Source organism: Thalassophryne amazonica, chromosome 2 (genome assembly GCF_902500255.1).
Source record: "Thalassophryne amazonica chromosome 2, fThaAma1.1, whole genome shotgun sequence".
Taxonomy (NCBI): domain Eukaryota; kingdom Metazoa; phylum Chordata; class Actinopteri; order Batrachoidiformes; family Batrachoididae; genus Thalassophryne; species Thalassophryne amazonica.
In genome coordinates this window covers 35,699,817-35,726,258 of record NC_047104.1, presented here as the reverse complement: position 1 = coordinate 35,726,258, position 26,442 = coordinate 35,699,817, and the positions used below count along the sequence as shown (strand labels likewise).

Genomic DNA, 26,442 nt, shown 5'->3' with positions numbered 1-26,442 from the left:
AACTGGTGCTCCATGTCCCTTCCTCACCACTACTCACTCTCAAACACACTCACCTTTCTCACACCTTTCACGTCACCAAAATCACAGCTCTTCAGTCACTCAGCTCAGTCTCTGATCTACCTATAATATATAGTCTAACCTATAACCTGTGTTGATGTACTGTGTGAATAAATGTTGTATATGAATGGATGCCTGTTGTGTATGGTGTGTGTCTGTCTATCTTAGATCCTATGTGTATGTAGCTAACTATACTAAATGAACTCTAAACTAGACCCAGATATAAACTAATGCTTTCCTTGGCTCCGATTCACGTGGTGATTGGCAATAACAGTGTCGCTAGCAATCTCCTCCTCTCAAAAACCCACGGTTTGAGCTGCGATTCAGATCTCATTTAAATACTTGGCGGGTCGTATTGAAACGCCCAGATTATTCGAATTTTCCGCGAAGCTCGACACGTGGTGTGACGTAATGAGGCCTCGCTCGCAGTGGTCATGTGATGGGGGCGTGCTCGAAACGCTGCTCACTGACACTTCTGGTTCAAAAAGCTCGATGCAGTGTGGAGCAGGATGACTTGAGCTTAACATCACTAACGATAGCTACCGCTTTCCAGCGTGACAGAGTAAAATAAAGGCTTTTAAGAGATAGATGGTCCACGTCGATCATCTGAAATAGACTTACTGTGCATTTAAAGCGAAGCAGTGTGTTTGTCTAGTTTTAAAAAACACACGGTCTGTTCTACGTGGGGAGGGACCGTGGCCGGCTGCTCTCTGCACGGTGTGAAGGGCTCTCAGACCGGGCGAGTCACAGCTCTGGCCCCGGCTACATTGACAGACAGCAGAAGTCCACTCTTTGATGACTCACACTGTTTGACTTTTTAATTTTTTGCTTTTTTGGACAACACACAACACTTCACAAACACGGTGACTTAAATAAAAATAATACAAAAAAAAAAAAAACTGACTGCGAGGCTGCATGTTCAACCTCCAGCTGAAATGCATCTGCTGAATTGCAGAGAAAGAGGGGGGAAAAAAATCACACAGGGACCCAGTCCATCAACCTTAATTAAAAAAACAAACAAAAAAAAAACGTAAAAATGGTTACATTTTACAAGTTGGAGAAAACAAAACAGAAAGCCACATCCCATCGCCATTTCAGCAAAATGCCAACACTGGCGCAGTGACATTGTGCCATTGCTTAAGGAGAGCCCTGGACTATCGATGTTGTTTAAAAACACAAAAGTACTTTTTATCCGATTACTCGATTAATCGCCAGAATAATCGATAGAATACTCGATTACTAAAATAATCAATAGCTGCAGCCCTAGTTACAATACAATTTTAGAGAAACAGACAAAAAGAACCTAATGAAACAAAACACAACAGAAAAGATAAAACCATGTAACAATGAAAATAAATAAATACATATAGAAATAATTAACTGTTTCCTGTGAACACCTAGTAGTATCCTACTCTCGTTTAGGTTTTGAAACCTTGTTTCTGAAGTGTTGTGATGTGCACAATTGTCAGTATTTTGACTAATACTACCAGTCATTTACAAGCCTAGATAAACTTTAATATAAAAAAATCAGTCCGTTTTTGATTATTACTCGTCTGGAAGCGGTGCTCTGATCGCTTCTCCCATCTTTTATGATGAAATAATGCTGAACTTCTGTGTAAATGATTGTTGTACAAAAGCCTCAGATATCTGTCGCTGAGATAAATGATGACTGGAGTGCAGTTTGAAGCAGAAACGAGGTGATAATCGGTGAACTGTGGCTGACACACATAAATGACTCATGCACAGTGAAGGCAGAGCAGACTGATTTTTAGGGGGGACCATTCTGTCAGTGACACCGGGGCGATCCACTCATTCACTAGCTGTTGCCAGAGCGCCACCATCTTAGTTAGCGTCTGACGACCAGACATAAATAGAAATCAGTGGGCATGATCAATGTTTTCAAGAGAGTTTCACCTTGAATCTGCATTTTCCGTGCTATTACTGTGCTGTTACTTGTATTCATACTCAGTCCCACATTTGTACAGCCACTATTTGTCAAAACAAATACAGAAGAGGATCAGACTTATTCATATAATAGATTTGAATGAATTTGTTAGTCCCAGTCCAGATGTTGTGAAGCAAGACAGAAAATAATACCATCAGTTTGTCAAACACACTGTCGCTACCATGACATGAGATACTGGTCTGATCCTAACGTAACGTGAATGTAAGAGCTTTGCATGCTCGCATCATATTAAAGATATTAATATTAAAGATTGCTCTTAACCCACCTGCGGCGCCGCTTTTACAGAGCGCTTCTCCGCAAAAATTTCAAATAAAATGAAACAGCCACACCAGCCAGGGCGAAAGTAAAATTATTCAATCATTTCTGGCCCAAGTTGAAAGAAATCTGAAAACACTTCACTGTAATATGGAGTATATCATACAGAAATTAATCTCATACGTGTATATTCTTATATTAGTAATATTTACAGTGTCAAAGCGACTATCATGTGACCCACCAAATTGAGAGAAAACATTTCAATTCTATGAAGAATATCTCAGGATGGAAAACATGATGTGAAGAAAAACCCCAGAGGCTATTTGAAAATGGTTAAATTGAGACTTATGAAAGAGACTTGTAATTGAATCGCTAAACGAATGGTGAGTTGTTTCTCACGACAAAGCAATCAGGCAGTAAAACTGAAGTCACTACTTTACAGAATACAGATCGACGCAAAAAATCATTTTCTAATCTTTATTCAGCAATTTTAGTATTATATACAATATTGATGCGAGGAAATGACACACTTATGAAAGCTCACTCCACAATCCTTTGACAGCTTGTCGCTGCACCCAAATGCTGCACAAAACAGCATTTTCAGATCACTTTAACCCAAGTTTGAGTCAGCAAATCATTGATTTCTAATTAATGTAATGTCTGACAATGTGCAATAACACTAAGCAAGATGGAGGCTGCCTGGCAACAGCTCACGGGCTGCATCCGCCATCTAGTGGATTAAATGGAAATTGATGGTCTGTACTAACAACAAATCAAATCAAATCAGTTTTATTTATATAGCGCCAAATCACAACAAACAGTTGCCCCAAGGCGCTTTATATTGTAAGGCAAAAGCCATACAATAATTACAGAAAAAACAATTTCTGGTCAAAATTGGGTTTTGGGGATCTGTCTAACTTTGATTGGGCATATAAAAGTCATGAAAACAGCAATTAACATATGAGTGCATGTGTAAGCTTAAGTTGCTTGGGCAGGGTCAGGATGGAACATGCAATTAATGAAGGTGCTCACATTCAAGTGGCAAAACATAATGAAACAGTCAAACAAAACAGGGCCTTCCGAAACCACCTTAGTGATGTGCTCCTTTGCTTGGCTGGCAGGATTCTATCCTTTAGGGGCCATGATGAGAATAATGAATCATCCAACAAGCGGAATTACAGGGAGTTCACAGAAACATGATCTTAATATGACTCTGTCCTGGCCACACAACTCCAGTCATCTGCTGTGTTTTCTGGTACGTCTCATTCTATCCAAAATGACTTGATCTCTGCTCTTGCAGCCATTGTTTCTGATGAGATCAGATATTAAATTCAGGCTGCTCCCTTTTTTGGATGGCAGGTGGGTGAAATAACTGATATTGTTTGTCGTACCCAACTTTCTGTCATTGCTGTGTTGATCGTGAAGGTAAAATTCAGGAGCGCTTTATTAGGTTTTTTATGTTTCTGAGGAGCGGAATGCTCAATCTGTTTTTTGAAGCAGCATTAAATGAAAACATGCAGGGCTACAATTTTAGGGACTAACTTGTGGCACAGACATACGTTGGAGCTGTTGCCATGGCTTTAGCTCTCAATGGTCTGCAGGCCAAAGTGAAGGCAACTGCCCCCAGTACAATGTTTGTTCCTTGTTATGCACACAGACTGAATCTGGTGTTGTCACAGGGGGCTAAATGCTTGTCTGAGTGCAGAATATTTTTTGCATCACTCTCTGGGTTTATCACATTTTTGTCCAAAACCACAAAGAGGGCATCTTTTCTTGAGTCTACAGGCTCTTCAAGGTTGCCCAGAACCTCTCCTACTTGATGGAGTTTCACATCATGGACAGTGAGCACTGTGGCAAACAACTATGATGGCCTCCTGCAGACTTTTTAGAACATCACTGCAGATAAGACAATGGATGATGACACACTGGAGTGTGTCAAAGGTTTTGTCATGAAACTGGAGAATTCTGAGTTTGTGTTCATGTTGTACACATATGAACAAATCTTCTCAGAGACTAATGTGGTCTTTGATATCATCCAGCAGAGGTCCATAGATGTTCTCTACTACAAGAAAAGAACTGTGTCTCTTCTTGGTTTTGTCAAATAGAAGAGGTCAGAGGAGGCTTTCCAAGCTGTTTATGCCAAAGCAACAGGTCTCACATTTGACCAACGAGATGAGCCCATGAGAAAGTGTTGTCTCTCCGATTCCAGGATCCCCAGGAGCGCTACAGAAATCTGCACATGGCCATCCTCGATGACCTCACGGAGCAGATTCATTGGCATTTTTCAAATTTGAAAAGTTTGCGCTTCTTAGAATTGGTCAACCCAGAAAAGTTTGATGACATAAGATGGCCGGTCAGCCCTGAATACATTATAGCCATTTATGTGTATGACAGAATCTGTCACCAAATTTTTTAGCCAAGTCTCAGACAAGGCTATCACATAAGAAACTGTACAATGCTCTATACAGCATTGTACAGTAACACAGCGACTTTGTGGTGCATTCAAATGCAGCTTGTAAACCGAGAGTCTCGACTTGAAAACCCAAAAGTACAGAAAGTGTCTATTTTTTTCTCAAATGTCCTTGTTAACATACACTTCTATTATGTAGCTACAGCAGAGTACAATTTATTGACTTTTTAAAGTTGTGCTTTCCTTGCTTTACTAATTTGATTCTGAATATAAAGATGCCACTTCCAAATAAGCCATCTCAGGGTCTTAGGTGACACACTGCATTGTAGGAGAGGTGAGAGGTGACCAAAATAAAGCCATTGCGTGTAAGCAGCTATATAAATCAAAGTAATTTCTCTTTCTGTTTGTCAGTATTTTGTGTCTGTCTGGTGCCAGCAGCCACGGTAATTCCAGTTCAATAGCGTATCTTAAAGTTAGTGCAGTTAAAAAGCATGAAACTTGGCATGATATTTCAGGGAGTACTAATAATTTTCAGATGTGGAGGCATTTCAAAAGCTGCCCTCCTTAGCAACAGTTGCTATGCAACATATTTTCTCAATAAATAGCCATTTAATACAGTGTGACTTTATATTAAACTTCTATAATTTTGCCAATTAATACATTACAATACATTCTGTTGTATTCAGATGTGGAGGCATTTACTTTGGCAACAGTCTCAAAGCCCATACCGGAGAAACACGTGCTGCTGGTCCTTGTCAATGAGGAATAGTGGAGCACCCAATTCCAGTGCCAAAGAATTTGCAACAGTTCCTAAGAGTAAATGAAAACAAAGTAGAACTGTTTAAACTCCTCAGTAATGAATTGACCACAATGGCCACTGCCAGTATGGGTCTAATTCTTACAAATAGTCCTGGAGTCATATCGTATGTATCCCTGTGAGGGACACCAATAATCTGGCTCCATATATTCATGAAGAGGCAGACACCAGGATCATTGTTCATATCACAGATACTGTTTTACGGGGATTCAACAGATTTCTCGTTCGAACTGTCGATCCCGACGCTGTCGTGTTGGTAGTTGCTGCAGTGCAGAAACTCTACTAAGGAGGACACTTTTTGAAATGCCTCCACATCTGAAAATGATCAGTCCACCCTGAAGTATGATTGTGTCAAGTTTTCATGCTTTTATCACTAACTGAGCAATTCCAGTCAAATTTTCGCAGCCTCAAAGTGCTTCACGAGGGTAAGGTCTAACCTTCTGCACCCCCTGAGCAAGTTTATTGGCAACAGTGGTAAGGAAAAGCTCCCTCAGGTGTTTTTATTTATTTATTTATTTTGATTACATGAAGAGACCTCAAGCAGACCAAACTCAGAGGGCTGACCATCTGCTCTGGTCACACTGATCATGGCACTCACTCAGTGGAGAGGAAGATGGCCTCTTGGTTGAAATCCGGATGGGGATGGTGAACCCATAGATGACTGAACAGACCCAGTCTTGACGCACAATTTCTGACAGATGCTGCACGTGGTTGTTGTGAAAAGTTTCTGCCAGTCAGAATCTTGTTCTCACTCCCCTCTTTCTCCTCTTTGTTGTTCTTAAACTTTTTTTCAGTGACTTCTGCTCCTGTGTGGGTCATTGCTCACCAGGTGGCTCGGTCCCTCACTTGATCGTCCCAGGTCTTCCAGTTGAAGGAGCAGCTCTTGAGGTTATGCTTCAGGAGGTCCTTGTGGCTTTTTTTCTGCACTCCTCTGGACTGTTTTCCTTCACTCAGCTGGGAGTAGAAGATCTGTTTGGGAAACTGGCTGTCATCCATCTGAAATGCTAAATGGACTGCATTTATATAGCGCTTTTCCATCTGCATCAGAATCTCAAAGCGCTTTACTATTATGTATCGTATTCTCCCATTCACACAGACACACACACACACACAGATACACACACACACACACACCATTGTCAGGGTGCTGCCATGCAAGGTGCTCACTGGGGGATTAAGGACCTTGCCCAAGGGCCCTTAGTGATTTTCCAGTCTGGCTGGGTTTTGAACTGAGGATCCTCTGGTCTGAAGCCCAATGCTTGACCACTAGACCGTCACCTCCCCTATCACCTATCATTGGTATCCACCCACCAAAGGTGGCTCTTGATGATGACATACTTGATGCTGTGGAGCTTGGCTTCAGCCAGGATGCTGATGTTGGTATGGCAGTCTTCCCACCTGATGCGGAGCATACTTCTCGGGTAGTGTTGGTGGAATCACTCGAGTGTCTTTAGGTGGCGGTGGTACATGTTCCAGATCTCAGATCCCTCCAACAGGGTTGGCATGACAACAGCTTTGTAGATGAGGATTTTCATTTTGTGTTGAAGATCTCTGTTGGTGAAAGGCACTTCCTGCATACTTGAGTCTGTTTGATTTCGTCATTGATGCCAGCATTTGATGACACATGGCTGCCCAGGTGTGGAAAGTGGGTCATGTTCTCCAGGACCTGTCCTTGCAGTCTCGCAGCACAAAGCTTTGGATTGACCATGTTGGGTGGTGGCTGTTACAAGGCCTGAATCTTCTTCAGGTTGATTTAAAACCACATTTTCTCTTGGCTTCGTCAAAGGTTTCAAGGATTTTCTGAAGACCTTTTTTTCTGGAAAGAATGACACTCTGCTGTTGTCGGCGTACTGGAAGTCCAGGAGTGAGTGGCGATATTAATCTTGGCTCTGGTTAAACAGCTTTCCATCCATTCTGTACATGATGTCAATTAATGGTGGTGTCTTGTTCCTGATCAGGTGGAAGTTTGTTGCTACGAAGGTGATGAAAAGCGTAGTATAGCATCCCCAGTTGAAAAGATGGTCTCTCAAACTGATGGTTCGCAATCCTTTTATTGAACAGCCTTGCATGTGAACACACCGTAAGAGCGACACGAAATACAGAATAAAATACCATTAGTAACTCAAACAGTATGTTTTTACCTTATTACCTGTTTATCCTTAATCTGTACTTTGAGTGCAAATTACCATAAATATTTATTAAACCTTTTTTAACATTGCCCTTTTACCATTTGTCTGTTAAATAAAATAAAACATTGCAATTGTCCGTGACCTTTCATGACAAAAGCAAATCAGCCATTAGCATAGCTTTTACCAAAATGCACTAGTAGCACCCTCTAGTGGGTATTAACTGTTAAACCATTACCCTGAGTTGCAAACTGTAAACTTTGTGAAATATAGCTAAACTTACATTTACATAACAGAACATTAATACCAACCATGTTCCCTCATCAACCAGGTGCCGTGGGACTGTTTACAGCTTAGAATTACACTTTAACATAAGCCTTTATCCGTTTTAACCGTGGAGCACACTTTCTCTCCACACCTTGGAGTTCACACTGCTGTATAGTTTTTCTGCACGACAACAATGCATGATGAATAAAAGTGGGAATGTTCCACATTCTAAACTTCACAAACTGCTGTATTCTGCTCCCAAACACTTAAAACCTGTTTAGAAAGAACAGATGATGTCATACAGCGCTGAACATGACTGTGCCAGCTGTTTTACAGTGTGTTAACATCATGAGTGAACGGGGTGGCAGGATACAGCAGAAATGATCAAACTGAATCTGTGTGCTGGTTCCCCAGAAGGATCGTCCCCATCAGGCTGTCACTCACGCTCTGTTTGTTTGTCCTGCTGCTTTTGTCTTCAAGCCCAAGATGGACTTTTGATCCAAATCAAGAGCAGTGTTGGAGGGGACAAAGGTGCCGATGTGAGTCTGCTGTTCCATCTGCACCCTCGCTACCCATCAAGCCCCCCTGACATCTCCGTCTCCTCCACCGCGCTTTCTAGGAACCAGTGTCACAACATCCGACACAAACTGCTGGAACATGCCGCTACACTCCCGCCTGAGGCAATGGTTCATCAACTGGTTCTGTTCTTACAGGTAACCATGGCCTCCGCCGTTGAAGAACACATTGATAATGTAAAAGATTAAATTAATAAATATATGTAGTGACCATATTATGTTAGTCAGAGAATTAATTGTTTGATGGTGGCATTGTGGATTAGCGGTTAGCACTGTTGCCTCACAGCAAGAAGGTCCTGAGATCACTTCCCACCTGGTCCTTTCTGTGTGGTATTTGCATGTTCTCCCCGTGTTTGCGTGGGTTCCCTCCACGTGCTCCAGGTGTTCCTCCCACTTCCAAAGACATGCAGGTTAGATGAATTGGTGACTCTAAATTGATTGTAAATGAGTTTGTCTATCTGTATGTCACCCTGTGACAGACCGGTGTCCTGTCCAGGGTGTACCCTGCCTCTCACTGTATGTCTGCTGGGATAGGCTCCAGTCTCCTGTGACACTTGATTGGAGTAAGCGGGTATAAAGTATGAATGCTTTATTTGGAAAAAGACTGTAAATACTGGCCAGGGGTGCTGTCATTTTTTGTGGGATAACAGTGATTGTTGTCATCGTCTTTGGTTGTACTGCTCAATACCTGAACAGAGTTAGATGAGCTGGTCAGTGTTTGGGCGTCATTTGTCCCAGCCAGGTCATGCACGGTCTCACCCCTGCTCCTCCGCTTTGATATGATTTGTGAACAGACACAGAGGTGGGCATTTTAGGTGCAGTATATATGGGATATCTGTCTCTGCATTTTGTTTTAAATGTTAAAACACTCCGGGAACCATCACCTTATCATGGTGGAGAGGTTTGTGTGCTGCTATGAACCAGAGAGCTGTGTTGTCTGGAACCTTTGTGTTTCTGGTAGGGTCTCCCATGGCAAATTGGTCTCAGGCGAGAGGCTAGGCAAAGAATGGTTGACAAGACACCATAACAGAACGAGGCTGGGGAAATGTAACCCGGCCCGGAGGAAGCCCGGGCCCCCGTCTGGAGCCAGGCCTGGATGGAGGACCCGTCAGCGAGCGCCTGGTGGCTGGACTTGCCACGAAGCCTGGTCGGGCACAGCTCGAAAAGGCAACGTGGATCTTCCATCTCCACCCTGTGGGCTCACCACACACAGTGGGAGCCGCTGGTATCAGGTGCGCTGTCTCATGAGTGGCAGTGACAGTCGAGGGCCTCGGTGGACCAGCTCTGTCTGTTGTTTGTGCATGTGCACTGAACAGCAGTTTGGAGTATTCAGCCTTCATGGAGTCCCTAAATGGAGTCTTGTGGGGGACTCCATTGTTCTCCTGGTGGACTTCAACACACACATGGGCAATGACAGAGACACCTGGAGAGGTGCGATTGGGAGGAACGGCCTCCCCGATATAAACCCGAATGGTCGTTTGTTACTGGATTTCTGTGCGAGTCATGGACTGTCCATAACAAACACCATATTTGAACATGAGGTGAAAGTGAGCCATGGCTGCGGCTATCGATGATTTTAGTAATCGAGTATTCTGTCGATTATTCTGGCAATTTGTAATTGGATAAGAAGTACTTTTGTGTTTTTAAACAACATCAATAGTCCAGGGCTTTCCATAAGCAATGGCACAATGTCTCTGCGCCAAAATCTTAGTAAATCGGAAGAGACACGCACATCCAAGATGTGCAAAAAAAGGTGTGCTGCATCAAAAAAAGAGACAAATATCAAAGCAAAAATCCAGACAACCTGAGCGCTCCCATGCAAGAAGCTTTATTTGGACACAAATAGCAAAATAGCTGCACCAAAATCTTAACATTTTGCTGAAATGCCGATGGGATGTGGTTTCTGTTTTATTTTTTCCCCAACTTGTAAAATGTATCTCTTTTTTTAAGATTAGTGGACTTGGGTCCCTATGTTTTTTTTTTTAATCCCTCTTTCTCTGCAATTCAGCAGATACATTTCAGCTGGAGGTTGATCATGCAAGCCTCACAGTCAGTTTTTTTATGATTATTATTTTATTTAAGTTACCGTGTTTGTGAAACACTCAGTGCGAGTTAGCAAAACACACAAGACAGAGTGGACTTTTGCTGAGAGGATCTTTCAGAAATTGTTTGTCAGTCGAGCCGGGGATGGAGCTCTGACTCGCCCAGCGTCTCACACCGGGCAGTAGGGTTGAGCCGGATACTCGTTTCAGATGAGTATCTGGTACGGATAAAGCATTTTTGACGAGTACGAGCATGATCCAAATAAAACTCATCAATATCTGTGCTCGTGCTGAAGGAAAATTGTCATTGGCTAGCTTACTGTCTTCATGCTCTGTGATTCGCCAGTCACACACAGCGCCCGCCCCTCCCTACACAGACACATCTGCAGAGAGAACATAGAGAGGGCCGACTCCCACAAAATGATGTAATCTGGACACCATTTTGATTGTGTCTAACTGGGGCAGCTTGGCTACTTCAGTGGAGGGACATTTTGTAAACAAAACATCTTGAGTGTACTACAAGTTACTGTAATGCACTATTTGATTTTAGAACACAAGGAACTATTACAAATGTTTATTTAAACAGCTGTTATGTTTGTGGAGTGTATAGAGTGGAATAATAAGGCGCTGTAAGTATATTATAACGTAGGCAGCCTGATCCTTTATATTTTAGTTTTATATTTTATATTTAGTTTTATATTTTCTGTTGTTTTTTTATCAGGTTCTTTTTGTCTCTTTCTCAAAAACTGTATTGTAGCATTATTAGTTATTATTACTGTTATTGTTGTTGTTGCTATTATTATTATGAATATATAAACAAATAAATTTAAAAATATTGCAATTTGTAATATATTTGACTCTTTTACGACAACAAACGCTGAGCCATTATTATACAGAAAACAAATGCACACAAACCTGCTGACAGCAGCAACAGCTTAATGCTTACTTTAACATTGAAAATGCCATAGACATGCTAACGCGTTAACATCGGTCGTGTTTTAAGTTATACATCTATCAACTGTTTCAGAAGACCATAACAGGTCAGTTTAACATAAAAAATGTAAATATTACTTACAGACATATGCTCTTGAGAGTTTTAGCGGGGAAAAGTTAAGATGAAGCGAAATAAAACAATGAACCAACAAAGCATTAGATCGAAGCACTGCTGCACAAAATTAATTGAAATATTGAATGTGGTAAATATGAAAGCAGTAAAACATAGATTGTGGTAAAAATGAAAGCAGTAAAACTTTGAATGTGGTGAAAATGAAAGCAGTAAAACAATGTGGTTAAAAGTGAAAGAAGTAAATATTGAATGTGGTTAAAAAATCAAAAGGGTAAAACTAGACTTGATAAAAATGGAAGGTGTGAAGTACTAAACATGAAAATGAGTGACGTAAAAAACATCTGATTAATATTGCCCCTTTGAAAATTAGAATCGTTAAATTTGGATGCCATTAAAATCACATTATGGTAAATACTATGTCTTAAATATAACATTGGATAATTTAATTCACTGCCTCGATTTGCGTACCTCTACTTTACCCACTTCAATTTTATTATTTGCTGTACTCGATTTAATGTTGGATGTTTTCATTCACTGCCTCAATTTTAGCAGGTCCACGTTACACACTTCAGTTTTGTCATTCACCGCGTCAACTGTGCAATTTTGCTCACTTCCGCTGGATTGGAATACGGCAGCAGCCACTGTTGCGACAGCGGAAATTTGTAGTCCAGAGCCACTGCGCATGTCACTGACCGCGGGGTGGCACCATTGGGAGTCATGGGCGAAGTGCGCCCAAATCTAAAAGCGCTTTTCTACTTCACAAAAGTAGCACTACTCGGCTCGACTCTACTCGTTTTTTTTGCTTTTTAGGGTTAGTACCTGGTACCGAGTGCTTTTTTTTAGTACCTGCTCAGGAGCGGTTCCAAGCGAGCCGAGCCGATACTAAAATGTGACGTCAACAGGCTGCCGGCCACTGATTGGTCACTGGACGAGTCATGAGCGCGCCGTCCAAGAGGAGAATCAAACCCGTGATTTTTAAATAGTCACAACGGTGTTACAGAAACCGGGTTTTTCTTTCGTTTCACGTCGAGGTTTTTTTTTTTTTTTTTTTACTCGCACTGGTCTGTGGATGAGTTGCGGACGGTTGTGTTTGGTGGCGGAGGAGAGAATACAGAGAGGTGGATGAAGCGACCCGAAATGAGAAAATCTCCCAATCTTTGGCAGCACCCGGGACACTGGACATTACAGCAACGCAGAGAACAGCTGAAAAAGCTTAAAAGTGATTACAGGACCACAACAACCCCAGTAGGTCAGACTGTAAGGGCTGGAAACGGTTCGACCGAAGGAACGCTGTTTACGGACACCGACCGACGAGCACACGGAGGCAGGATGACCGCGACTCGGCCACGACTTGCTAGAAGCAACGGATGGTAAGTGTTTTTGTGACTTTGTCTGTAGTCTGCTTGAAAGCACCGTTTAACGTTACTTATCCCATTGGTGGGAAGCACACTTTAACGAAGATTTTGAGTCTAAACTTGTGTTAAAGTAACATAGTTGTCTCATGTATGCAGACACAGTGAGCTAGCTGACTGCTAACTAGCGAGTTAGCTAACTCTGTGCTCCACTTTAAGGTACAATTAACTTCTGACAGAAAAACACCTCGTCAGCATGGTAACAAGCATTTACGTCTAATTTAGTGCCATTACTTTTTTTTTTTTAACGTCGTGATTTTGTGTTTTTGTTGAAGAATCCAGTTCCATAAGCGAGGAGGGTTCGAACATCAACATCCAGCACCACAGCAACGTGTCATCACTGGTAAGAATAATCTCACATCACGTAGCTTTTAGCTCCAAAACGTGTTTCCCAAATACGATGTGTGTGTGTGTGTATATATATGTGTGTGTATATGTATATATGTATATATATATATATATATATATATATATATATCCATAAAAATATTGTAAAAAAAAAAAAAAAAAAATCCCACTAAGCTGGACCTGCTGCTGGACCTTCCCCAAAATTTCAGTTATCTTAGTTGCTTTGCATAAAAGTCAGGTTCTTTCAAATTATGCTCCAAATGGTCTGATTTGTTGGAGCAAAATTTTGAAAAAACATAACTTTTATGCGAAGTGACCAAGATAGCTGAAAGTTTGGAGAATGATCATATAGAAACTGAAAGTTTTTATTATTACAATTCTTGGTTTTTTTGGGGGGGGGGGGGGTTCACTCTGTATGTATGTACGTGTGTGTGTATGTATATATATCATTTTTTTAAACTTGCTTTTGTTAATCACTTCCCATTTCTACCTTCATTATTGTCCAGGCAAGAGTAAAAGGTGCCTGTTCCAGCAGGAGAATCTGTCCATCCAGCGATGTTGAGGTTGAAGCTGAACTGGGTTCAGTGTGATGGACACATCCAACTGATCCTCGAAGAAGCAACGGAGGTGGAAGCTGCGTTTAATCGAGCAATCCTTGACATGCTGGGCGAGCATATCCACATGATGCATGACCAGGGCGTGTGTCCTGCGCCCCCACCCCACAACCATAGACATATGGAACTTTTGTATAGTTTCTGTTGCACAGATTTATGTTTTTTTTTTTGGGGGGGGGGGGGGGGTAATTTGCTCTTCTTTTAGTTGCAGTAAACATTTTGACTTATGTGATTGTATCATAATTTGTCATTTCTGGCTGAGTCATCAGTAAAAAACATTTTGTCATTGGCATTTTGGTATGATGATGGTTCATTTCTAAGAATTTTAATTTGGGATTTACTACTCCAGAAGACACTGCACATTACACCTGGCTAAATCTTTACAAAGATGCTGGAATAATCATGTCTAAACTGAGATTTTAGCAAATGGTATTCAACATGAAAAGGTTTAGTCACTTCATTGAAGGTACCATTACATCAAGAAATTCTGGCTATACTAGGTTTAGGGTTTGATATGATGTAACATTTTACCACAAACTGTTGTACTGTGGTGTATAATTCTGGATGACTTATACCAAAGCAGAAGTAATTTATTCAGATATTTTGAACAACCAGTTTTACTGTCTGTTTACTTCCATTTACATTAAATGTAAAACTTATTTTACTATTGGATTTTGCTTAAACGGCTTTTCAAACTGTTAGCATTTAATTTAAATCAGTAAACCTTGGTAACTTTTACAAATGAAATTGATGTTACACAAAAATGGAGACATTTTAGCAAAAAGTACAAAAGTTTATTCAAAATTCACAGTGAAACATAACCAGTGTATGACGTGTAGGCAAATGACAGGTATCCCATTCCGTGGCATGAACCTTTTCAGTGGTGTCTGTGAAAACCATCTGAAACACACAGCATACATATACTCAACAAAAATATAAATGCAACACTTTTGGTTTTGCTCCCATTTTGTATGAGATGAACTCAAAGATCTAAAACTTTTTCCACATACACAATATCACCATTTCCCTCAAATATTGTTCACAAACCAGTCTAAATCTGTGATAGTGAGCACTTCTCCTTTGCTGAGATAATCCATCCCACCTCACAGGTGTGCCATATCAAGATGCTGATTAGACACCATGATTAGTGCACAGGTGTGCCTTAGACTGCCCACAATAAAAGGCCACTCTGAAAGGTGCAGTTTTATCACACAGCACAATGCCACAGATGTCGCAAGATTTGAGGGAGCGTGCAATTGGCATGCTGACAGCAGGAATGTCAACCAGAGCTGTTGCTCGTGTATTGAATGTTCATTTCTCTACCATAAGCCGTCTCCAAAGGCGTTTCAGAGAATTTGGCAGTACATCCAACCAGCCTCACAACCACAGACCACGTGTAACCACACCAGCCCAGGACCTCCACATCCAGCATGTTCACCTCCAAGATCGTCTGAGACCAGCCACTCGGACAGCTGCTGAAACAATCAGTTTGCATAACCAAAGAATTTCTGGACAAACTGTCAGAAACCGTCTCAGGGAAGCTCATCTGCATGCTCGTCGTCCTCATCGGGGTCTCGACCTGACTCCAGTTCGTCGTCGTAACCGACTTGAGTGGGCAAATGCTCACATTCGCTGGCGTTTGGCATGTTAGAGAGGTGTTCTCGTCATGGATGATGCGAAGGAGATGTGTTGCACTGCATGAGGCAAATGGTGGTCACACCAGATACTGACTGGTATCCCCCCCCCCAATAAAACAAAACTCCACCTTTCAGAGTGGCCTTTTATTATGGACAGTCTAAGGCACACCTGTGCACTAATGGTGTCTAATCAGCATCTTGGTATGGCACACCTGTGAGGTGGGATGGATTATCTCAGCAAAGGAGAAGTGCTCACTATCACAGATTTCAACTGGTTTGTGAACAATATTTGAGGGAAATGATGATATTGTGTATGTGGAAAAAGTTTTAGATCTTTGAGTTCATCTCATACAAAATGAGAGCAAAACCAAAAGTGTTGCGTTTATATTTTTGTTGAGTATATTTTAATTAGTGCTGTCAGGTTATTAAAAAAATAATGTAATTGATTACAGGGTTTGTGATTGGTTAATCCAAATGAATCATTTAATTGCAGGTATATTTAAAAAAAATCTGTGTTTGGGGCATTTAATCTGGTAAACAGGGTGTGGGTTATTTCTGTTACACATCAAGCAGGTATTAAGCTGTAAATTGATCTTAAATTGGGAGAAGTGTCTAACTGTAATTTGGATGGGTTAAATGCAGACAAATTTCACTGTATTTATGTGTACAATGGCAATAAAAGGCTGTATTATAAAGAATCAAAAGCAAAAAAGAAAGAGACCCGCACAGCCAGTCAGCTCCCAAGCAAACCTTTAATGCAGCACCACAAAAATGTGACGTTTCAGGCCTCGCCCTTCCTCAGACATAATTATCATGTCAGGATGCACCTGTATATAAACGCACAATGATTAACAACATGTGTTGCCAATCATTCTTACCCTCTACACACAATCAAACGGTACATGCTGAATAAATGTTCCACTTCAATCCATTAAAATATCTATTACATATGAAAAAAGACAAATTTCACTGCGGTTTAAATCCAATAAATTACATGACAAAAAACGCCAATTTAATACTTAAAAAAAATCTATTACCTGTAAAAGGGCCCTAATCCATTGCCAAATGGGCCAGAACTACCTATAGGCAAAATTTATAACACTCTACAACAGTTAAAAATGACATGATTAAATGATTTAATAAATTCATGTATGTCGGTTAAAAAAACTGACATCTAACACATTTATTGCTCTCAGATGATAAAACTGAAATGTGTAAGGCGGACCTGCTAAAATTGAGGCAGTGAATGAAAACATTCAACATTAAATCGAGTACAGAAAATGATACAATTGAAGTGGGTAAAGTAGAGGTACTAAAATTGAGGCAGTGAATTAAATTAGCCAATGTTATATTTTTAAGACATATTTATAAGATTAATATTTACCATAATGTGATTTTTAATGGCATCCAAATGTAAGGATTCTAATTTTCAAAGGGGCAATATTAATCAGATGTTTTTTACGTCACTCATTTTCATGTTTAGTACTTCACACCTTCCATTTTTATCAAGTCCAGTTTTACCCTTTTGATTTTTAACCACATTCAATATTTACTGCTTTCACTTTTAACCACATTAATTGTTTTACTGCTTTCATTTTCACCACATTCAAAGTTTTACTGCTTTCATTTTTACCACAATCTATGTTTTACCGCATTCATATTTACCACATTCAATATTTCAATTAATTTTGATCACTTTGACCCTTCATACAAAGCAAAGTCACACTGCAGAAAAGTTGATTACAGACCTGCTGTTGAGAAATGATCATTTTCCTGACCAACACCCCCAAAAACAACGGCCACTCTGAAGGACCAATAAGGGAATCGTTAAGAAAGAAGGTTATTGACGTTGGTGGATCAAATCATTTCTTAACGACACCCTTTGGAAAGGAGTAGAATGCCACTTCCTTGTTTGTTTTAGTGTAGCTGGTGCAATTGATAGCCGAACACTCAGTTCCTTTAGATCTTGATGTTTTTCTGATGTTGCTGGTATATATATATATATATATATATATATATATATATATATATATATATATATATATATGTGTGTGTGTGTGTGTGTATACGCATACACATTCGCACATATATACATATGCATAAATATATGTATGTACATATATAAGTGCATATGCATATATATAAACATGATTGGGATTGAAAGAGATAGGAGCATCTTATTTACAATATGTGAAATGGAGTTTAGGTGTGGTAAGGTGACATTAGTGCAGGGGTTTGTAAACGAGTTGTTATTGCACATGATTTGTCGACATATTATTGCATGTGGTTATTTCACAGTGTTATTGTACAGTCTGACAGCAGCAGGGAGGAACGACCTGCGGTATTGTTCCTTTTTGCACGGAGGGTGCCTCAGTCTGTCACTGAAGGAGCTGTTCAGCTCCACAACAGTCCTGTGCAGAGGGTGAGAGTTGTCCATGATGGATTTGAACTTGGCTAACACCCTCCTCTCAGCCACCTCCTCCAGAGAGTCCAGAGGACAGCCCAGGACGGTGCTGGACTTCCTGACCAGCTTATTCAGTCTCTTTCTCTCCCGCTCGGTGCTGCCCGGGACCCAACAGACGACAGCATAGGGGAGAGCAAAGGCTACAACAGAGTCGTAGAAGTCTTAAGCCTGCTCACTCCAAAGGATCTCAGTCTCCTCAGGAGGTGGAGGCGACTCTGTCCTTTCTTGTACAGGGTGTCAGTGTTGTGAGTCCAGTCCAGTTTGCTGTTGAGGTGAACACCCAGGTATTTGAAACTGTCCACAGTCTTTATGTCCTCCCCCTGGATGTTCACCGGTGGGTGAGGTGGTGGTTTCCTCCTGAAGTCGAGCACCATCTCCTTCATCTTACTGGTGTTGAGACACAAGTGGTTGCACTCACACCAGTCCAGGAAGTCTGTGATGACCGACCGGTACTCCAGCTCGTTCCCCTCAGACACGAGACCCACAATGGCGGAGTCATCAGAGAACTTCTGGAGATGGCAGCTGTCTGTGTTGTAGGTGAAGTCCGAGGAAGTCCAAGGAAGTGGTCTCCTCTCATGTCGAGAGTCATTTAAAAACAAATCTACATGTGAATCACAAACGTGAGGTGGGACTACCCAGGTTGTACAATGTGTGATGAGTTTTTGAATCCTGCTCATGGACACATACCACAGGATTAAAAAGTAAATTAAATGAAAAGAAGTAATGATCTTGTGATAATGTTACAAATGTGTGCTGTTACCAACAGCAGTGTGTGGAGACAACAGAGGAGCACAGAGGAGTTGAGGAGGAGAGGAGGGAGGACAGCAGCAGGCAGGAGTGGACTACAGTGCTGACACTGGACCACATTCGCTCCAGAAATCGCTACATCGGCCTGCTGGAGCGCTGGAGCCAGCAGCTTTGTCTGGCTGGCCGGTTGTTCCTGGGCCGCCCCATAGTACTCATTCTGCATGGAGACCAACCAGATGTCAAGGTATGGAGCTGTGTGTAGTCTACTACCCGTGTTTCAGACGACTGTGCTTGTTTTATCATGCAGTGCCACTGAGTGGAGGAATTGGACAACCAATACATTGACCAGTTCTGTGCTTAGTTTGTGTCTGTGTCCTTGGACAACATTTTATTGAGTCTTAAAGTAAATAAATATGAAATTGGTCACTGTATCCTTGATCTCTGGACTTAAATAAAAATAAACAAAATCTGTAGTTTTTGTCAAAAGCATTTCCTTTCAGACATTTTGTCATGAATGTCTCTCCATACCTCTGAGCTGAGCTCAGTCGGGTGCTGCACGTCAGCGCAGGAAGTCTCATTTTGGGAGGGGGGGGGAAAAAAAAACATTTTGATCGATTGCAGTTTTTATTTTATTTTATTTTATTACAACATTTGAAAACAGTGTTCCGCTTTGAATTTATTAATTCTGACTGGACTCTGGTATTCTAACTTGACTCTGCAGAGAGCCGCGCAGCATTTGGAGCTGTGTGAACGGAGGATGATTCTCGTTTCTTTCTCGCAACAACATAGGAGTCCCAGTTAGTGACTTTAATCTGTGCAAAAGTGACTCACGATTGACATTCAGGGATGAAAGTGGTGACAAACAAAAAAGCTGTAACCCAAAATTACCCCCAACACCACCCGCATAAAAATTTTTGAATTCTAGAAGCTCTGAAATGCAGTCTGGGACTATTCCTGACAATAAACTGCAGTGAGTGCAGCATCCATTTTGGTGAGAAAAAAACCCAACTTTCCTTATTCAAATTCATTCCAGTAGTATTCTGCTCTTACTAGGAAGCAGCAGTTTTCTTGGCAGATAGCTCTGGAGGAAATCACTGAAGAAATGAACAAATTGAAAACATGGTTTGACCGAAACAAATTCTCATTAAACTTAAAAAAAAAAAAAAAACAGGGATGAAGTGGAGGTGTAAGAGTCACTAGGTGTTCACAGGAAACAGTTATTTATTTCTATAATTATTTATGTATGATTATTTATTTCTGTATGTATGTATGTATTTATTTATTTATGTATGTTCATTGTTAGTTGGTTTTATATTTTCTGTTGTGTTTTTAATCAGGTTCTTTTTTGTCTCTTTCTCTAAAATTGTAATGTAGCATTATTAGTTATTATTACTCTTATTGTTGCTATTATTATTATTATTAATATTAACAATTATTACAATTTGTAAAAAATTTGACTCTTTTACAACAAGCGCTGAGCCATTATTATTTACAGAAAACAAATGCACACAAATGTGCTGAGATGCGAACAGCTTAATGCAACCTTTAACACTGAAAATGCCATAGACATGCTAACGCGTTAGCATCGGTCGCATTTTTAAGTTATACATCTATCAACTGTTTCAGAAGACCATAACAGGACGTTTTAACATAAAAAAGGTAAGTCTAACTCACAGACATATGCTCTTTGGTGTTTTAGCGGGGGAAAATTAAGATAAAGCGAAATAAAACAACTAGCCAACAAAGCAGCAGGTTGGATCAATGCTTCGTTGCTTCAAGCTTCAAAGAAGAGCTACGCCACAGAAACGGTTGATTACAGACCCTGCAAGGGTTTTGTAATCAACACAGAGACATGATCATTTTCCTGACAAACACCCCCAAAAACAACGGCCACTCTGAAGGACCGATAGGGTAATCATTAAGCAAAAAGGCTATTGATGTCGGTGGATCAAATAATTTCTTAACGATTCACGAAAATAACTGGTTCTCCTTACCCAACTGTCAGTGGGTACCAGCCTTGGCTGGAGAAGGAAAACTATGATGGGGTAGTGTCACTTCCAGGGGGAGCCATAGACACCTGTCCTCTTGTCCAGTGGTTTTCAGACTGTGAGCCCCCCCCCCCAGGGGGCACCAGAGTTCTTCAGGGGGGGCACATGAGACTGAGACTAAATATGCAGGGTTCTCCCCAGACAATGGAACAATGGCATTGCTGCATTATACTGTTATCACAGCGCTGTTATATTGTGCCCTGCTCTCAGGTAGGGGTGGGGACTTTTCTAATCCAGCCACGCTGTGGTTGTGCTGAATGAACTTGCTGCCTGCTCACCCCTACCCCGCCGGCAGCCAGCTGAGCAGAGCCACAGCGCTGCAGCTCAGAGTGCAGAGCAGAGCGTCTCTCAATGAAAGAACAAAAAGTCAAAGTCTTCCAATAAAAAAGCTCCGCCTGCCTGTGTAGGTACTGATACATTCAGAAATGAAGGCTTTATTTTACATTTGAAAGCTTTCATGTTTCCAAAGTTTGCCCAAAGTTTGCTCAGTGTTCTATGCATTGCATAGAACACTGCCATCTACTGGATGGGAGTGTGAATAGCGTCCAACTATCACACGGTTGCTATTCGTTGCGCTGAATCACACATAACAGAATTTTCAGTTTTGCAAATTCCTTTAAAAAAAAATATTTACATATATATATTTATTTGTAAAAAAAACAAAAAAAAACCACACACATTACAGTAACTTGTGTGTTGGGTTTTTTTTTTTACAGATAAATAAACCAACCAGCCAGTGATGAGGGGGCTCATTTTCCCATAATGCCTTTTGGCATCTGTAAGTGTTAATGCTCAAACCTTCAGAATTAGCACATTACTTTAAAACTAAAAGATATGTGTGATATTTTCACTTTGTAAAAATGACAGAATTAATGTTAATATCAATAAACTGTCCCGAATTAGTTTGGTTTTCAAATCAAACCATAAGTCAAAACTGCTTTGCTGTTGATGCCTTCTCTCACATATCTGGGGCACTGTATGTTGAATGTAAATTACTTTTTTGTAGCAGCCTGGCTGCCAGGCTCCTTCTGCTGGGGTAGGGTTGAGCTTGGCTACTCACAGCTGCCTGACTGCTGCAAAATACATAACGGACAGGAACTAACGTGTATGATTTAGGGTTTACAAACGTTTTTGACCATTTGGCTTTATTAACCCTCTGGAGTCAAATGATGCGCCCTCGCGTCAAAAGTCACATGTCCTAATTAAGCGGATGTAGCACACAATCGGCTCCACTCTGAGTGTCTGTTTGAATGTGGGTTGAACGTGTGGATTTCAACCTCCACACCACTTTTTAATTTTTTTTAAACCTAAAATTTGAATCAGAAAAAAAAAAAAAAATTTCTGATTCAAATTTTAGGTTTAGGGATGAATTTTCATCGGCAGACATCTTGGACGCCATTTTGAATTTCTCATAAGCCCCAAGGGGCATTCTTGGGGACTTTTAGTATGTTATTCCAGACAGTTTTCTGAACATTTCCTGAAAGTTTCAGCTTGTTATAGATTTGTTTTGGGTTTGACTCAAATTTGACTCCTGGGCTACCAGAGAAAAAATAAACAAACAACAACAAAAAAAGCCATTTGTGTCATCAGCAAACATAATCATTTTAAAAGTATTGAATACTCAATATAAGTCATGGATGTGTTTTAAAGCAGGTACTACATTTTGCAACCAAAAATTTTAGAGATGTCAGAGTGTTCAGGTCAAAGAAGCAACCTGTGCTGTTGCACAGTGTGATTTCTTACCCTCACTCCAAAGTGAAGGTGAGCAGGAGCCAGTTCGGGGGGCACAGGGGGTTGGTTCAGCTTCAGAGTAAGTGTCATCTTTTCACACCTGTGCATGTGAGCTGCAGGATGCATTTCAACATGCCATCATGCTCCAAACTTTATGTTATTTTGCAATAATGAAAGTTTGCTTTCTGCATTGCTTCCAAACTCTCTCTCTCTGTGTGTGTGTGTGTGTGTGTGTGTGTGTGTGTGTGTGTGTGTGTGTGTGTGTGCGCGCGCGCACACGCACGTGGTTGTCTGTGGCCTCCATAGGAGTTCTGTCGCCTGCTGAAGACAGTGAAGGTGGATGTTGACTCTTCAGGCAGAAAGTGCAAAGAGAGGATGATGAAGATCATCAGTGAAAGTCCCTCATCGTCCGCCAATCTTCATCGGTACGGACCTCCCAAACCTGACACCATGGGGAGAATCCCTGGGTCATGTGATCAAACACTCCCTTGTATGTGATGTTTGTCTTTTTTCTTGTCTCTGTCAGTCTTCAAGGCTTTGTCACAAAAGACTTCAGCTCAGTATCAGAGCTGAGTGCAGCCTTCCAGGAAATCGGCCTGACTGAGATTTACCAGCAGATACTCTCATCGCCACACAGCTGACTGGGCGGCAGCGCGTGATGGGTGTTACTATGGTAGCTGAAGACAAACAAAGCAGTTCCTCGGTAAGACACAAACCGAGTGAGCAGAGTTTATCTGCACAAACCTTTGCAAGAGCTTACTGTGCCAGGATGACAGACAGGGGGCGCTGTAGCATTTACACTGTGCATCTCTGATTGAACAGTGAGTTACAAACTCAGAGTAAATCTTTAAAGAAAACACAGTCCTTTGTTGCATACTGATGTGTGTGTGTCATGGGGAACAATGACCCAAAACAGTAATGTGACATTTGGACCAGCCAGAAAGATAAACTGGTGTAACTGATTAAAGATCTGTCAGCTTAGAAACTGTGTACAAACAACAAATAAACTTGAATTGTGACTTTTTGTGCTGATGCTTTTATAACTTTTAATGTATACATGACCGTAATTTCCAGACTATTAGTGCACCTGAATATAAGCCGCACCCACCAATTTTAAATAGAAAAAAGAAATTGTACATAAATAGGCCACACTTGTCTATAAGACGCAGATCTTCATGTTGTAACGTGAGATATTTACACAGAAAGATGTTAGAAAGGTTTTTTAACTTGTAATTAAATACGCCAACAAAATTTTGAAATGTTTAAAATCCCTGGCAGGCATTCATTTTGTGAACTAGACGTGAACATTGTGCAATCTATTTGAAAACGCTGTGTGCCACTGTGAGTCAGTGCGTCTCTTTGCTGCACTGCAGCGCATCTAAACAGTTATGCCATCTATAATAAACATGATTTTACAGTACATTATCTAACTCATAAGAATGAATGAAAATGCAACTGTTATACCAAGCCATTACAATATAAATATTATAAATAATTACCATTGAAAGATTCCAAATGCTTTCTGCCCCTCATGACGCACTGGAGAAATGCTGCATATAACTCCTCTGTGATTCCAGGAGAGATTGGAGATGGTTTTATCAGCCAAGTTCTGAGCGCAAATGATTAATCCGTGATGAACTACTTATAATACGTGGCGTCCAGCGGCACAAAGCGCAGCATCCTTCGTAACAAAGCGGATCACACTGGCACAATGAATTGCACAGCAGTGCAGACGTTAAATGCGTGCAAGTGTAATGTTGCAGAGGAAAGCACGGGCCATCTGCAAGGACAACAGCCACCCGAGACAGTCCCTGTCTGCACCTCTGCCGTTGGGGAAGAGGAACTGCAGTATAAGGATATAGATTAATAGGCTAAGGAACAGCTTTAACCCCACAGCTACAGTCTCTATCACCCCAGCCCATCCTGTCCTCCTCCCACAAACACAGACATTCAGTAACGGATATCAACATGTGCAATAAATACAGTAGTGTTCAGAATAATAGTAGTGCTATGTGACTAAAAAGATTAATCCAGGTTTTGAGTATATTTCTTATTGTTACATGGGAAACAAGTACCAGTAGATTCAGTAGATTCTCACAAATCCAACAAGACCAAGCATTCATGATATGCATACTCTTAAGGCTATGAAATTGGGCTATTAGTAAAAAAAAAGTAGAAAAGGGGGTGTTCACAATAATAGTAGTGTGGCATTCAGTCAGTGAGTTTGTCAATTTTGTGGAACAAACAGGTGTGAATCAGGTGTCCCCTATTCAAAGATGAAGCCAGCACCTGTTGAACATGCTTTTCTGCTTGAAAGCCTGAGGAAAATGGAACGTTCAAGACATTGTTCAGAAGAACAGCGTAGTTTGATTAAAAATCTCACAAATCCAACAAGACCAAGCATTCTTGATATGCACATTCTTAAGGCTATGAAACTGGGCTATTAGTAAAAAAAAAAAGTAGAAAAGGGGCGTTCACAATAATAGTAGCATCTGATGTTGACGCTACAAACTCAAAACTATTATGTTCAAACTGCTTTTTTAGCAATCCTGTGAATCACTAAACTAGTATTTAGTTGTATAACCACAGTTTTTCTTGATTTCTTCACATCTGCGAGGCAGTAATTGTGTTGGTTTGGAACCAAGATTTTGCTCGTTTACTACTGTGCTTGGGGTCATTGTCTTGTTGAAACACCCATTTCAAGGGCATGTCCTCTTCAGCATAAGGCAACATGACCTCTTCAAGTATTTTGACATATCCAAACTGATCCATGATACCTGGTATGCGATATATAGGCCCAACACCATAGTAGGAGAAACATGCCCATATCATGATGCTTGCACCACCATGCTTAACTCTCTTCACTGTGAACTGTAAACTGTTTGAATTCAGAGTTTGGGGGTCGTCTCACAAACTGTCTGCGGCCCTTGGACCCAAAAAGAACAATTTTTCATCAAACTTTAATCAAACTACGCTGTTCTTCTGAACAATGTCTTGAACGTCCCATTTTCCTCAGGCTTCAAAGAGAAAAGCATGTCCAACAGGTACTGGCTGCATCTTTGAATAGGGGACACCTGATTCACACCTGTTTGTTCCACAAAATTGAGAAACTCACTGACTGAATGCCACACTACTATTATTGTGAACACCCCCTTTTCTACTTTTTTTTTTTTACTAATAGCCCAATTTCATAGCCTTAAGAGTGTGCATATCATGAATGCTTGGTCTTGTTGGATTTGTGAGAATCTACTGAATCTACTGGTACTTGTTTCCCTTGTAACAATAAGAAATATACTCAAAACCTGGATTAATCTTTATAGTCACACAGCACTACTATTATTCTGAACACTACTGTATGTGTGTATGGCTTTGATAATGGAGTAAGTGGGGTGAGCTTACATTTGCCTTTTAGTATGCTTACGTATTTTGGGTCAAGGATGAACGCTGTGAAAACAAAAATTTGATAGGACTAATATTTTTGGAGAAATCATCAATATTATCAAACCAGTGAACAATGGACGTTGTGCTGCAATGTACCATGGGAGTTTGGGGTTTAAAATGTTGTTGCTGTGGTTCACATTAGTTTTACAGTGTTGTTAGTGTTATTGATTTGTTGTGTTTTTGGAGTTCAGTTGGTTTAATCAGTTTAGTTAAGTGTCATGTTGTCACTTTCCAGTTCCACTCGTGGATATTTGGCCAACAAAAACCGATCCATTTCAGCAACTTAAAACCAACTACAGTACAATGACATCACACTTACAGACATGACATCAAACATGATGAACATCATGTTCATGGGTCTGAAAAATTAGGTCAAAGGTTAAATATGATTACACTTGTGTAAAAAAAATTAGTTCAGT

The 26,442-nt window shown here is 40.7% G+C and overlaps 1 protein-coding gene and 1 long non-coding RNA gene across 2 annotated transcripts in view; both read left to right on the top strand.

Annotated features, from left to right (window-relative positions):
- Positions 1–24,602, top strand: part of rwdd3 (RWD domain containing 3) — a 29,921-nt gene extending 5,319 nt beyond the window's left edge. Inside the window, exons 2-5 of the mRNA XM_034184913.1 lie at positions 8,379–8,611; positions 18,823–19,047; positions 22,889–23,007; positions 23,109–24,602. Coding sequence (XP_034040804.1) covers positions 8,379–8,611; positions 18,823–19,047; positions 22,889–23,007; positions 23,109–23,223 — 692 coding nt within the window. The 3' untranslated portion in view covers positions 23,224–24,602. The remainder of the gene's footprint in view (positions 1–8,378; positions 8,612–18,822; positions 19,048–22,888; positions 23,008–23,108) is intronic.
- LOC117523401 lies at positions 12,570–14,102 on the top strand. Its single transcript, XR_004564497.1, has 3 exons — positions 12,570–12,951; positions 13,269–13,336; positions 13,848–14,102. It is a non-coding gene; the product is annotated as an uncharacterized LOC117523401 (long non-coding RNA).
- Positions 24,603–26,442: the final 1,840 nt, after the last annotated feature.